Here is a 13,540-nt window from a genome sequence, read left to right as displayed (position 1 = left end):
TTCTGACCACAATGCTATGAGACTAGAAACTACAAGAAAAAAACTGCAAAAGCACAAACAGGTGGAGGCTAAACAATATGCTACTAAATGAACGGATCACTGAAAAAATCAAAGAAGAAATTAAAAAATACCTAGAGACAAATGAAAATGAAAACACAACAATCCAAAATCTATGGGATGCAACAAAAGCAGTTCTAAGAGGGAAGTTTATAGTATTACAAGACCAGAACCAGATGGGTTCACAGGAGAATTCCACCAGACATTTAGAGAAGAGTTAACACCTATCCTTCTTAAACTATTCCAAAAAATTGCAGAGGGAGGAACACTTCTGACCTCATTTTACAAGGCCAGCAGCACCCTGATACCAAAAGCAAACAAAGATATCACAAAAAAAGAAAATTACCGGCCAATATCACTGATGAACATAGATGCAAAAAACCTCAACAAAATATTCAATTCAAACTGAATTGAACAGTACATTAAATGGATCATATACCATGATCAAGTGGGATTTATCCCAGGGATTCAAGGATGTTTCAATGACAAAATTCAGCGTCCATTTATGATAAAAACTCTCAACAAAGTGGGTATAGGGGGATATACCTCAACATATTAAAGACTATATATAGTAAGCCCACAGCTAACAGTATACTCAACATACTCCACGATGAAAAGCTGAAGGCATTTCTTCTAAGCTCAGGAACAAGACAAGGATGCCCACGCTGATCACTTTTATTCAACATAGTATTGGAAGCCCTAGCCACAGTAATCAGAGGAGAAAAAGGAATAAAAGGAATCCAAATTGGAAAGAAGTAATTAAAACTGTCACTGTTTGCAGATGACATGATACTATACATAGAAAATCCTCAAGATGGCACCAAAATCTATTAGAACTAATTAATATTAGAACTAATAAATTAATTCAGTAAATTTGCAGAGTACGAAATTAATATATATATATATATTATATAGAAATATATAATATATAGAAATATATAGAAAATATATAGAAATCTGTTGCATTTCTGTATATCAACAACAAATTATCAGAAAGAGAAATTACGAAAACAATCGCATTAACTAAACTTTTTCTCCCTAGTATAAACAGTTTGGTTGAGGTATTGAAATCTTCCACATGTTCTAGAACATACCTTCATTTATTCCTTCACTAAGAAAGAGAACAATAAATAGCTTAAATGTTTAAATAAATAAACATTCACCCTGGAAATGGAGAAAACAAACTTTATTATGATGATTTGAGATTTTGTGCATGGTAAAGATATACACATGAATCTTGTTTCTCCTATGTTTCAAGACAGAATTAATTTAAAGATTTATTGTAGACTAAAGCATCCAAAATACTGCGGTACGTAGGTAGCTATGAACATACAAACACTTTGATGCACAGCGTTCATTCTTTTCTTCAAATAGGCAGTCAGCATTTTGATTCATAAAAGAACAAATGATGAGAATATATCAGTATCAATGTCAGAGAGCGCAAGACTTAGTGTTCTATGCACAAAACATATGAAACAGACCTATAAAGGTGGAATGTACAAAATTTAAAAAGAAAAAAAAAGCAAGTGAAAACCCCTCATACTCATACATAGGATTGAAAGGCTATAGAATTAAGAATGATATAAAGAATTCTAAGAATACACTCTGTTCATGACAGAACATTCCCATGTCATAAAGCAAAAACATTGAGTTTAAGGCTGTGTTGCTTTCAAAAGTTACTGGAAGTGCTGTACATTCATTGGAACAACATAGCCAATTTATTCATCTGTTTTAGAATATTAATAGCTTTCATACATTCTCCACAAACAGACCACACAATCACTGCCACACAATTCATCTTCAGAAAGTTTAAGATTAACATCATGATTTGTAGCTTACGGTCATTTAAAACAAAACAAAAAAATTATTTATTTATACCAAATTTTTGATGGGCACTTCGTTTCCTTTATGGCAATGCTAGATTCCTAGTTATCAAAAATATTAAAATAATTGTAAAGTTTAAAACCCTGCAAAATTTACAGAATGCAACAGTATTACGACTTTTGATTTTAAGCAAAATTAGACAATGTTTGCAGCAAATAACTTCAATTTTATCCTACCTGGAAATGTCTTATTTTTAAATTATATTAAAAATATTCCTCCTTTTTCAGAAGCTGGTGAATAGGGAGGATAAGATAGAGTCCAAATGTACATAAAGATTTTTCCCATCTGAAGTAATCTGCAGATTACCTGATGCTTATTTGCTATGTTCTCCAGTTAACTCAATAGGTATTACCAAAGCATTTATGTGAACCCTTCAGTGTTAAGGATCCATAGACACTTGCTAGCGTACTGCTTTTCCAGTTAACTCCATTAGGACATACCCTGTATATTTAGTAGTAGAATCAAGTGTGTTCTAGTTGCATGGACCTGTTAGTATTTATTTGTTTCAAATCTAGTCAAAGAGTAAATTAAAAGAAGGAAACTTGGGGACTTTAGTTACTAGAGATTAAAGTTTGATCAAGATACTAAGAACCATTTTTTTAAAAATGGCTAACAGTCATAAAGGCTTTTTATTCATGTGTTTCTAGGTGGTGAAGTGACTCTCCACCCACCTCCCTGTGTCCAGCAGGGGAGGTCTGTGTCAGAGATACAGTTACTAATATCTATAAGAGGGGAGGGAATGCATGGTCACCTACCTTTACATTCTAACTGGCAACATTTTGCCATAAGTGCCCAGGGGAAATCTGAATGGGTAATTTTTCAGTGCTACTTATCGTGAATGTATGACAGGTTCTGTACACTTGACAAAGAGAAATCAAACAATAATGGTAGCCCAGAAAAAAAGTCACTTATTTTACTATCCTTCTCAGTTTACTAGAAACCATTTTTCAAAGAATGTGACAAAGTTTCATTTAAATCTTGTCTATTCGTATCTTAGCAGCAGCACTTTTCCCCCTAAAATATGCTTACTAATACAGTAAATGCACATATGTATCCAAATTTGAAATGTTATCTATACTTTAACATATATGATTACACATATTTTGGGGAAAATATAGTGTTTCCTGGAGTGCCCATAGCATGTGTTTTAGTAACAGACAGTGGAACAGGTCTGAATCAAAGTATCTCTTCTTTCATTCCAGTTTCATTCCAATATTGACATGTAAAAAAATTAGCTTTGTATTCAATCTACTATCGAGATATCCAGTCTCATATGGTATGATGGCTGGTTAATTTCTAAATTCACAAGTATAATTTAAATGTGCAAAAAAACCTCTTTAAGTAAACCAGTCTTAAGATCAATGGCCTATGACAGAATCTACATAGGAAGCCATTTTTACTTGTGAAAATAAACTGAAATTCATTTAACCAATTTAAAAAGTTTCCTTTTAAACATTCCAGGAGTTATCAAGGGTCTAGCTTATCTTTTATGCAGAATGTTAATAAACGGTAAAATGAAATTCCCTCACTAGAGTGTAAGCTCCAAGGGGGCAGGGATTTTTGTCTGTTTTATCCATTACTTTATCCCCAGTGCCTAGAATAGCCTCTGGCACCCAGTAAGCGCTCATTAAATATGAATGTTTAAATTCAAAGACTTATTTCACTGACGTTAGGAAACAGTGTCTTAGTTTAACATTCTAAAAATGTTACTGATTTATATAACTTTATCACGGACAGTCTAAATTATTTTGAAAATTCTACCTAACTAAAAAAATACTAAACCTAAATGTAAATCTTCCCGAAAAAAATTTTTTTCACAGGTTGATTTGGGCATAATAAATTTGATAGATAATTGGAAGATTTCCCTTCTAAATTTAAAAAAGTCCTGTATAAGAGAATGGCTGAATTATAAATTAATAAGCAAGAAACATCACATTCATATAGTTATACATGTGGGAAATGTTATAGTACAGTTCTAAGGTGCTTTCAGTGAAAAAGGTCCCAAAGTCATTACTGAAAATGCCAAACATGACATCCTGTTTGGTAGAACTGAGTAGAAAATTAAACAGTGGAAATAGACCACATCTTATTTTACAGTATTAGATTGACTAAATTATTCTCAACATTTTTCAAAATGCATTTATACTTAAAGTTAAATGTAACTCAAGTTCAAGTTTTTTTTCTTTTGACCTGTTTTTTGTTTTGTTTTTGAAAGCACAGAAGGCCATTTTCTGACTTAAAAGTCAGCCGATAACAAGCATTCCTGGAAAATGGCAAAAATTAAATCTGCTTTAGGGCTTGCTCTACTAGGATGGCTTTAAACTGTGCAGTAAGGAATGTGCTGAAGATGCTTCTGTCTTTCAGAGTGCTGCCTATTTCAATACACCGAAGATTCAGCTATATATATCTATATATGATACATTCTACCCTACCCTAATCATGTATATATAGTCCTTTAATGCCTCTACTAGTCATTAGACAATGATAAATAACCATAACATGCCCTTACCTGTAATGCTTTTGAGATAACACAACTTTGGTAACACTTGTTTCTAAAAGGAAACCATTGATCAATCACATGCCTTTGGTTGACACCATCAGTCCTCCAAAGGGCTGCTTATGGCTCTCTGTCCTAGGATACTGGTGTCCTACTACATGTGCTGACATTTTGCAGGAGGTAAAGCTTTCGCATTCGTGAAGTGGAAGAGGAGAGACACATGTGAGAACGTGGCACAGAAAATGTGACTGACTTTTTCTTGATTACATTCCAGTGCATTAATCTGGAGTTAATGGGGCCGGTGTAATATGCTTTTCAAAGTATTAGGAATTTCAGGATTTCCTGAAAATGAACTTTGTTTTTTGATACAAGGTGAGCAGGAGAGAGATGAAAAGAACACATGAAGAAGATCTTCGCTCTAACTCAGAAAGGATGGGAAATTTGCATTGATTTTTTTAAGTGCTAAACTCAAGACGCTTGCTAATCCCAGCTGGGAGGATTTTGCAAGACAGTTTCCGTTTTTCCCAAAGTAATTTATATGTAGCTACTGATAACCAAAAAAATGTCACAAGGGTAATACCTACTGTAAAAGTGAGGTTAGAAGATCCCCTGGGTCTTGTGACCGAGGTTAAATAAAGTATATAACTATAACAGATTTTGTTTTTGTTTTGTTTTTGGAAGCTCTGCACAAAAGCTACCACTCACAGGATTAACAAATACCTTTACATATTCTAGTTGCTTTTTAATGCTTATTTGATTTGCAAAATTAGTTTAACTACATAAATCCCTGTCCTATAAGCCATAGTTCACAGGTGTAAAACTCTGAAGTTTTTATAGATTCAGTAGAAGAGATTTCTTTTTTTTTCAACCCTAAATGTGGATTATGGAAATCAGATATGCAGTTTTTAAGGAAATCGTTACATTCAGAAATAACCTTGGAAAGTTCACCGATGATTCCTTCTAGCATGAACAGTCTAGTATAATCTGGTCTTGCGTCGAGAAATCCATTCCAGTTTATAGTGTAAGATCTTTGTAAGGGGGTGTCCAGTTGCCCACTGTTACTGTAAGTACCGATACACCTTGAAACAGTGGTTTCCAGAGTCTGCAACCACCACGTGGCCGTCTGAAGTTAGGGCCAGGCCTTGGGGGCCATAGAGTGGGTCAGCAGATGTGTTAATGTAGGACAAAAACGATCCACTTCCATCAAAAACCTGTAAATATAAAGTCAGAGTGTAATAGGAAAAGTTACAGTAGTACGATGAAATAGGGGTTAGACAACCCTTGATGTTAATGTTTTTAATATAGAAACACGTGTGCAACCCCCCAGGTTTGTTCAGGCCACTATCACAGAAAACCCCTCCCTCCACTTACCTTGCTCTCCCTCCCCTCACTCTCTATGCCCCACAGTCACTGACAAGGAATGTGCCATTGGCCATAGGATCTCACTTATACTGTTACAGTGGTCACATGTGAGGGGAATGGCCCTGGGTGCTGCCTGAAGAATAAATGATCCTTATTTCTCACTCTAAGCTTTCACTTTTTCCCTTTCCAGCCTCACATCCTTCTTTTATTCCCAATCATAAGAGAGAAAAATCAGCAACTAGACCACAGAAGAATGTCCTGAGTCACAATGTGCAACGAGAAAATAGAAATTACTTTTTTCCTTTTCAGAAAAGAGTAAGTTATACGAAGTCAATGGTTCAACATGTACATTTAGATAGAAAGTGGTCTTTTTTGGTCTGTAAGCTTCTGCTATGAGGAAGTAAGAGGAACACTCCTCCTTCCCAGGCCCAGGCTGGTTTCTTTCAACCATTCTGGGTGGCCCGTAGGGTGTTTCAAAAGGCAGGTGTGATGAGGGCCACAATATAAACAGCTTAGCATCTGTGGTCCTATACAGAACTGCTCTGTGAACTTCGTTCCCTGTCTGCTTCCGGCTTCCCATCAGATATAGACGCCTCTTTAAAATGTAGGAGGTCCACTGGGATAATTAAGCAAGATAAATATACTAGAGAAATTAAAGCATACAGTATTACATTTAAAGTCTCAACCCTTTTCCTGAGAAGTGGATACCTATATCAGATTCAACTGCTCAGCTGCTGTCCTCACAGTAACATCAGAATGCTCCTAGATTTACCCAGAGCACCCTGTGGTCCCAGGTGCACTGCACAGACCCACACAGGCGAGGATGAATTGCCCTGTCTGTAAATGCATGTTTAGATACATGCAGGTGACTACACAAGAGACATGGGAGAAAAGAAAAGTGTTTCTTCAGTGAGGACTGAAAAGCTTTGCTCTTAATTTAGAGGAAAATTAAAATTTTGTGTCATGGTCCCCTCTGGTAGTCTGACAAAGACTATAGAGCCCATCTCAAAATAGTGTTTTAATGGGTTTTTTCCAGAATGTAACCAGTTTTATTATTATTTATATCCAATCAAAATGCCAAATGCCATTCAAGATACCATTATTCCTAAAGCATGGAAACATATTTGAATTAATTATTGTTACTCTCTTTTTTGGTTCACTTTTTATTTTGAAATAGTTATAGATTCATAAGAAAGTTGCAAAGATAGTACAGAGAGATTCTGCGTACCCTTCATCCAGTTCCTCCCAATGGTTACATCTTCTATACCTGTAGTACAATATTAAACCCAGCAAACTGACATTGGAATGTGTGTGTATAGTTGTACATTTTATCACAAGTATAGATTAATGTAGCCACTGCAACCAACATACAGAACTATTCCATCATCACAAAGATCTGCCTCATGCTGCCTCTTTATAGTCACACCCACTCCCCTTCTCCCACCATCTCTAACTCTTGCCAACCACTATCTGTTTTCCTTCTCTATAATTTTGTCATTTTTAGAATGTTACCTAAATGGAATCATACAGCATGTGATCTTTTGAAAGTGGCTTTTTTTCACTCAACATGATGCCCTTGACATGCATCTAAATTGTTGAGGGTATCATCACTCTGTTCCTTTTTACTGCTGAGTATTATTCCATAGTGTGGATATACCAGTTTGTTTAGCCATTAACCTACTGAAAGACATCTTGGTTATTTTCAGTTTTTGGCTATAACAAATAAAGTTTCTATGAACAACAATGTAGAGGTTTTTCTGTGGACATAAGTTCTCATTTCTCTGGGATAAATACCCAGGAGTGCAATTACTGAGTTATATGGTAAGTGTATGCTTAATTTTTTAAGAACCTGGCAAACTATTTTCAAGGCTGACTGTCATTTTACATTCACACTAGCAACGTATGAGAAATCTAGTTTTTCTGCATGCTCACCAGCATTTGGTATTATCAATATTTTTAATTTTAGCTATTCTAATAAGTGTGTAGTAATATCTCATCATGGTCTTAATCTGCACTTCCCTAATGTCTAGTGATATAGAACATCTTTTCATGTTTATAACCTCTTCAGTGAAACTTCTCTTCATGTCTTTTGCCCATTTTCTAATTGGACTGTTTGGTTCTTTTATGTCGAATTCTGAAAATCATTATATATTCCAGGAATAAGTCCTCTGTCAGATAGTGTGGTTTATAAATATTTTCTACCAGTTTGTTGCTTATCTTTTTATCCTCTTAACAGAGTCTTTCATTGAACAAAAGTTTTTAATTTTGATAAAGTCCAGTTTATTGATTTTGTTTTTTTATGGATCATACTCTCAGTATTATGTCTAAATATTCTTTAGCAAGCCATATGTCCCAAAGATTTTCTCTTAGAATCTTCTAAAAGTTTTATAGTTTTACACTTTTCATTTAAATCTATAATCTTTTTTGAGTTAACTTTTACGTAAGATGAGGTTCCTTTTCTTTCCTTTATGGAGATCTTAATTGTTCTAGCACCTTTTGTTGAAAAGGTTACCATTCCTCCATTAAATTGCTTTTGTACCTTTGTCAAAAAGTCAGTTGGCTGCACACATGTGGGTCTATTTCTGGATTCTCTATGCTGTTCCCTTGACCTATGTGCCTATCCCTCCATTAATACCATCCAGTCTTGATTACTGCATTTATAGAATAGCTATATAACAAGTCATGAACTCAGGTAGAGGGATTCTTCTCTCCTTTTTCAAAATTGTTTTAGCTATTCTAGTCCCTTTACTTTTCCACATACATTTTAAAATAATCTTGTCTATATCTACAAGAATTCCTGCTGGGATTTTGCGTTAAACCTGTATGTCAATTTGGGGAGAACAGACTTTTTTCTTGAGTCTTGCAATCCATGAACACAGTATGTCTCTCCACTTATTGAGATCTTCTTTTCTTTTTTTCATTAGCATGTGAGCTTTCAGATACACACACTAGACATGCTTTGTTATTATATCTAGATATTTCCAGGTTTTCAGCAATTTTAAGTGGTATTGTATTTAAAATTTTGGTTTCCATGTGTTCGTTGCTACTATATAGAAATACAATTGAGTTTTGTATGCTGATCTTGTATCCTATGACCCTGCTGAACTCTCTTATTAGTTCTAAGAACTGTTTTGTAGATTCCTTGATATTTTTTTATGTAAACAGTCATGTTCTCTCCAAATAGGGAGAGTTTCTTTCTTTCTTTCTAATTTGTAATCTTATTATTTCCCTTTCTTTCCTTATTGTATTTGTTGGAACTTCCAGCACTAATGTTGATTAAGAATGGTGAGAGCAAACATCCTTGCCTTGCTCCTGATCTTAGAGGAAAAGTTTTCATTCTTTCACCATTAAGTATGGTGTTAGCAGTAGGTTTTCATAGACATTCTTTATCAAATTGAGAAAGTTCCTGTATATTCCTAGTTTTCTGAGATTTTTAAATCACGAATAGGTATTGAATCTTATCAAATGGTTTTTTCTGCATAAATTGATATGATCATATTATTTTTATTCCTTGGCCTTTTAACGGGGTGGATTACATTGATTTTTTTAAAAATTCTTCCTTTATTACATTGATTTTTAAATACTGAATCAGCCTTGCGTTCTTGGAAAAAACCCCACTTGGCCGTGGAAAGATTTTCACATATTGTTGAATTCTATTTCCTAACATTTTAAGGAATATTAAAATATTCCTCATCTATATTCATGAGGAATATGGTCTGTATGTTTCTTTTTTGTACTGTCTTAGTCTGATTTTGGTATCATGGTATCAGAAGCTGAGTTGGAAAGTGAATTGTAAAGTGTTCCCCTGTCTTCTATTTTCTAGAAGAAACTGAACTGGTGCTAACTCTTCTTTAAATATTTGGTAGAATTCTCCAGTGAAACTTTCTGAGTCTGGAGATTTCCTTTGGGGGAGTTTTTAAATTATGAACTAAATTTCCTTAATAGCTGTAGAGCTATTCAAATTATTTACTTTATATTGGGTGAGTTGAGGAGTTTGTACTTTTTGAGAAATTGGTCCATTTCATCTAAGTTGCCAAATTGATGCATGTAGAGTTGTTCACAGAATTCCTTACTATTTTTTTGATGTCTGCAGGGTCTGTAGTGATACTAGCATTTTCTGTCTTTTTTTCTTTGTCGGTCTTGCTAGAGGTTTGTTAGCTTTACTGATCTTTTCAAAGAATAACTGTTTCATTGATTTCCTCTTGAATGTAAATGATTTCTGATACTACCTTCACTATTTCCTTCCTTCAGCTTGCTTTCAGTTTTTGCTCTTCTTCTTCTAGCTTCTTGAGGTGGGAGCTTGGGTTCTTGATTAGAGACATATTCTCTTTTCTAATGTAAGCATTTAGTGTTATTAGTTTCCCTTGCAGGTAGAATGGTGGTTACCAGAGGGTAGGGATAGGGGAGAAATTGGTCAAAGTGCACAAACTTCCAGTTAGAAGATGAATATGTCCTGGGGATCTAATGCGCAGGGTGCTGATTACAGTGATAATACTGTGTTACGTACTGGAAAGTTGCTAAGAGAGTACATCTAAGTGTTCTTACCACAAAAAAAGAAATGGTAATTATGTGATGTGATTTTGAAATATGTAAGTGTATCAAATCAACATGCTGTATACCTTAAACTTATACAATGTTCTATGTCAATTACATCTCAATAGATCTGGGGGAAAAGAATTCCCTCTTGGCAATGTTTTAGCTGCATTCCACAAACTCTGATATGCAATATTTGCATTTTCATTCAGTCCAATATATTTTTAAATTTTCCTTGAGACCTCCTCTTTGACTCATGGGTTATTTAGCAAAATAATGGTTTTAAATGCATAAGACAAAATACATGGGATTATAAAGGAAAACAATTATATTAAAATAGAGTTATCAAAGTGCTACAGAACTGTGATATAGTAATATGTGTGCTTTTTAAATTAACACATTAAATAACAAGGAACAACGATAGGTCTAATGATGACTGTAATTTTTAAGTAGTGATCAGTATAAATGATAATTTGAGATGTCTACAATTGTAATACGAAAATTTCTGTAATTTCTCTTGGTGACAAAGTTATAGGTATTACTATAAGTACTGTGATTATTGCCTATATTCATAATTAAAGGAAATTATAATTTTCAGTTAGAAGTTAGTAAAAATAATGATGTAATATTTTTGTTCAGTGGATCGCTTAAATTCTAGCTACAGACGCTTTTGGGGTGTGTGGGATACACGCTAAGAATCCCTGATTTAGAGGGTTTCACTCCGGTAATATGTTGACTTTTTTCTACTCCACCTTCTTTAGTTTGATTATTTACAGTCTAATTACCTAACCAATGAACAAATGGAAAACATTCCAGTCTGGGGTACAGATGATTCTCCACTTTCAACAAACACCAATCACTCTAAACAAATAAATCCGTATTTTAATCTACCTGGATCCTGCTGTTTCCCCAGTCTGCTACAATGATGTTTCCATTTGAATCCACTGCTACACCCGTTGGAGCATTAAACTGCCCATTTCCTTCTCCATTTGAGCCAAACTTCAACATGAATTCTCCTTCCTGATTAAACACCTGTATGAAATATTTTAAGATTATTTTATTTTAAATTAAAATAGTTAAGCAAACATTATGGCTTTTAAAAATATCTGAGCAGGTTATTTAAGACATTCTTAAAAAAGAGGGGGAAGTCTACAAGCTAGACCTCCATTCACTTGTGGTTCCCCAATTTACTGTCTAAATCTGATTTAGCATTTGTTAACCACTTCTTTTTCTAGCTTATATCTGGTTATATTGCTATGTGAAAAGACTTTTGTTATAAATTATAAAATATATACAAACATAAGCTAATACGAGTAAGTAGAGCTGTAATTTCCAACATTATTCTTTCTGCGTTTAAATTAACAGCTAATTTCAAGAACAGGCATTGTACTTCTAACAGGATGGATGATCACTCAAAGTTGAATCAGAAAGTAAGAGCTTTTTGTTAAGCCAGATACTCAGAATTTACTGCCATTCTACTAAGTCAACATAACAAGAAAGTGTGGTAGGCTGGACCACGCATTTATAATAAGGAAAATTCATCGAGTGAGTGAGTGCGTGTGTGCGTGTATGTGTGTGTGATGGCAGCAGGTGAGGAATAAGTAAAGGGCTTTTTAAAATAGATTTTCTCAGAATATATTTTAGTTAGAATAGAGAGTTTATACGACCCAAAGGCTTTGATGAATAGAGCCCATGAGAGAGGGAGGCTGACAGAAGTTGGGGCTAAACAGAACTCTTAAGAACTCTCAAATTCTCTAACATCTGATATGGTCAAGCACTGGGCTGTTGTAGTTAATTAAATATTCTTATTAATAGAGTGTTACTGTATATGTATCAACTGCAGATTACTCAGATTACTAATCTTGAGAGAATTAAAATTTTAATATGTGTTTAATGATAAGACTATAGTAAGTATGATTTTATCTCGATGATTCTGGTGATACTTTGAAACGTCAGGAATTATTTTAAGCTTCCATTATCATGCAACACGTGTAGAAGTACTCATTAACGAATCAGAAAGTGTTACATACAAGGCGCCCATGAGGATAAGGTTCCTAAAATATGGACCTGAGAGAGGTCACTATATCTGAGCACAGATCTAATCTGAAGATGATCTCAGGACCTTTTAGGGATTCTCCTATTGCCATCTCTGTGGTTATAAAAGATTAAAATGATGCTATTTCTTTTAGGTTTTTTTTGTCTTTTTGTTTTTGGTTTTTGGGGTTTTTTCCACCGCACCACACGGCATGCGGGATCTTAGTTTCCTGACCAGGGATCGAACCCACATGCCCTGCAGCAGAAGCGTGGAGTCTTAACCACTGGACCACCAGGGAAGTCCCTCTTTTAGTTTCTTATGATGGGAAAGTGAGACACTTCCATCTCTAAAGCCTAAACTTTCTTTAAGGTAAAAAAAAGTCATGACCACTTCCTGAATTAATTACATACTTGCCAAGTAAGTAAGCTACCTCTTTGATTCTTTGGAAAGGACAGAGACAGGAGCCAGCTTTTCCTAAGATATCATTTAAAATCTTTCCTGACTCTTTTTATCTCCTTCACATAAACATTCTAGTTTTAAAGACCAAAAGGAGTGTTTATATGCCGGCGAGGACACGACTCATTATTCTCTGATCTTTCCCTTATTAAGTTGTACGGGGGAGGGATAAATTAGGAGTTTGGAATTAATATATACACACTACTGTAAACAAAATAGACAATCAACAAGGACCTACTCTATAGCACAGGGAACTCTACTAAATATTCTGTAATAACCTAAGTGGGAAAAGAATCTGAAAAAGAATAGATATATATATATATACATGTATAACCAAATCAGTTTGTTGTATACCTGAAAACACAACGTTGTAAATCAACTGTACTCCAATACAAAATAAATATGAAAAAAGAAGTTGTACAAATAATTTTTTTGTTTGTGTTTATCTTTCTGAGTTAGTATGTTTTCCTTGGCGTAATTCAAACAGCTTACGTGCTTCTGCTCCATTTTGAAATAATGGAGAAGGCCAAATTTAGTCTTAACTGTTTTGCAATGAGAAAAAGGTATAAAGTGAAGGTAGCTAAAGAACTAACTAGCCCACTCATTAGCCCTGACCTATAGGTCTGGTTTTTACATTTACCAACAGAGAAGTGACTTGAATACTAGAACTCTTGTTAACTGCCCTGTGTTATATAGGAAACAAAAGCCCAACTATT

General features: G+C 34.5%; 1 protein-coding gene across 14 annotated transcripts in view; it reads right to left on the bottom strand.

Annotated features, from left to right (window-relative positions):
* The window catches only part of TRIM2 (tripartite motif containing 2), a 193,769-nt gene that overhangs the window by 91,470 nt on the left and 88,759 nt on the right, over positions 1–13,540 (bottom strand). For 4 of the 14 annotated variants that reach the window (XM_082391512.1, XM_082391522.1, XM_082391521.1 and 1 more), the window contains 2 exons: positions 11,225–11,365; positions 1,229–5,649 (listed from right to left, as the gene is read on the bottom strand). The exons of 8 other annotated variants lie outside the window; for them this stretch is intronic. In XM_082391512.1, coding sequence (XP_082247638.1) covers positions 5,497–5,649; positions 11,225–11,365 — 294 coding nt within the window. In that variant the 3' untranslated portion in view covers positions 1,229–5,496. Of the gene's footprint in view, positions 1–1,228; positions 5,650–11,224; positions 11,366–13,540 lie in introns of those variants that run through there. 2 more of the 14 variants (XR_014244519.1, XM_082391511.1) reach the window with 1 other exon arrangement.

This window comes from Balaenoptera borealis (assembly GCF_965194805.1).
Source record: "Balaenoptera borealis genome assembly, chromosome: 4".
Taxonomy (NCBI): domain Eukaryota; kingdom Metazoa; phylum Chordata; class Mammalia; order Artiodactyla; family Balaenopteridae; genus Balaenoptera; species Balaenoptera borealis.
This window is presented reverse-complemented; position numbering and strand designations above follow the sequence as displayed.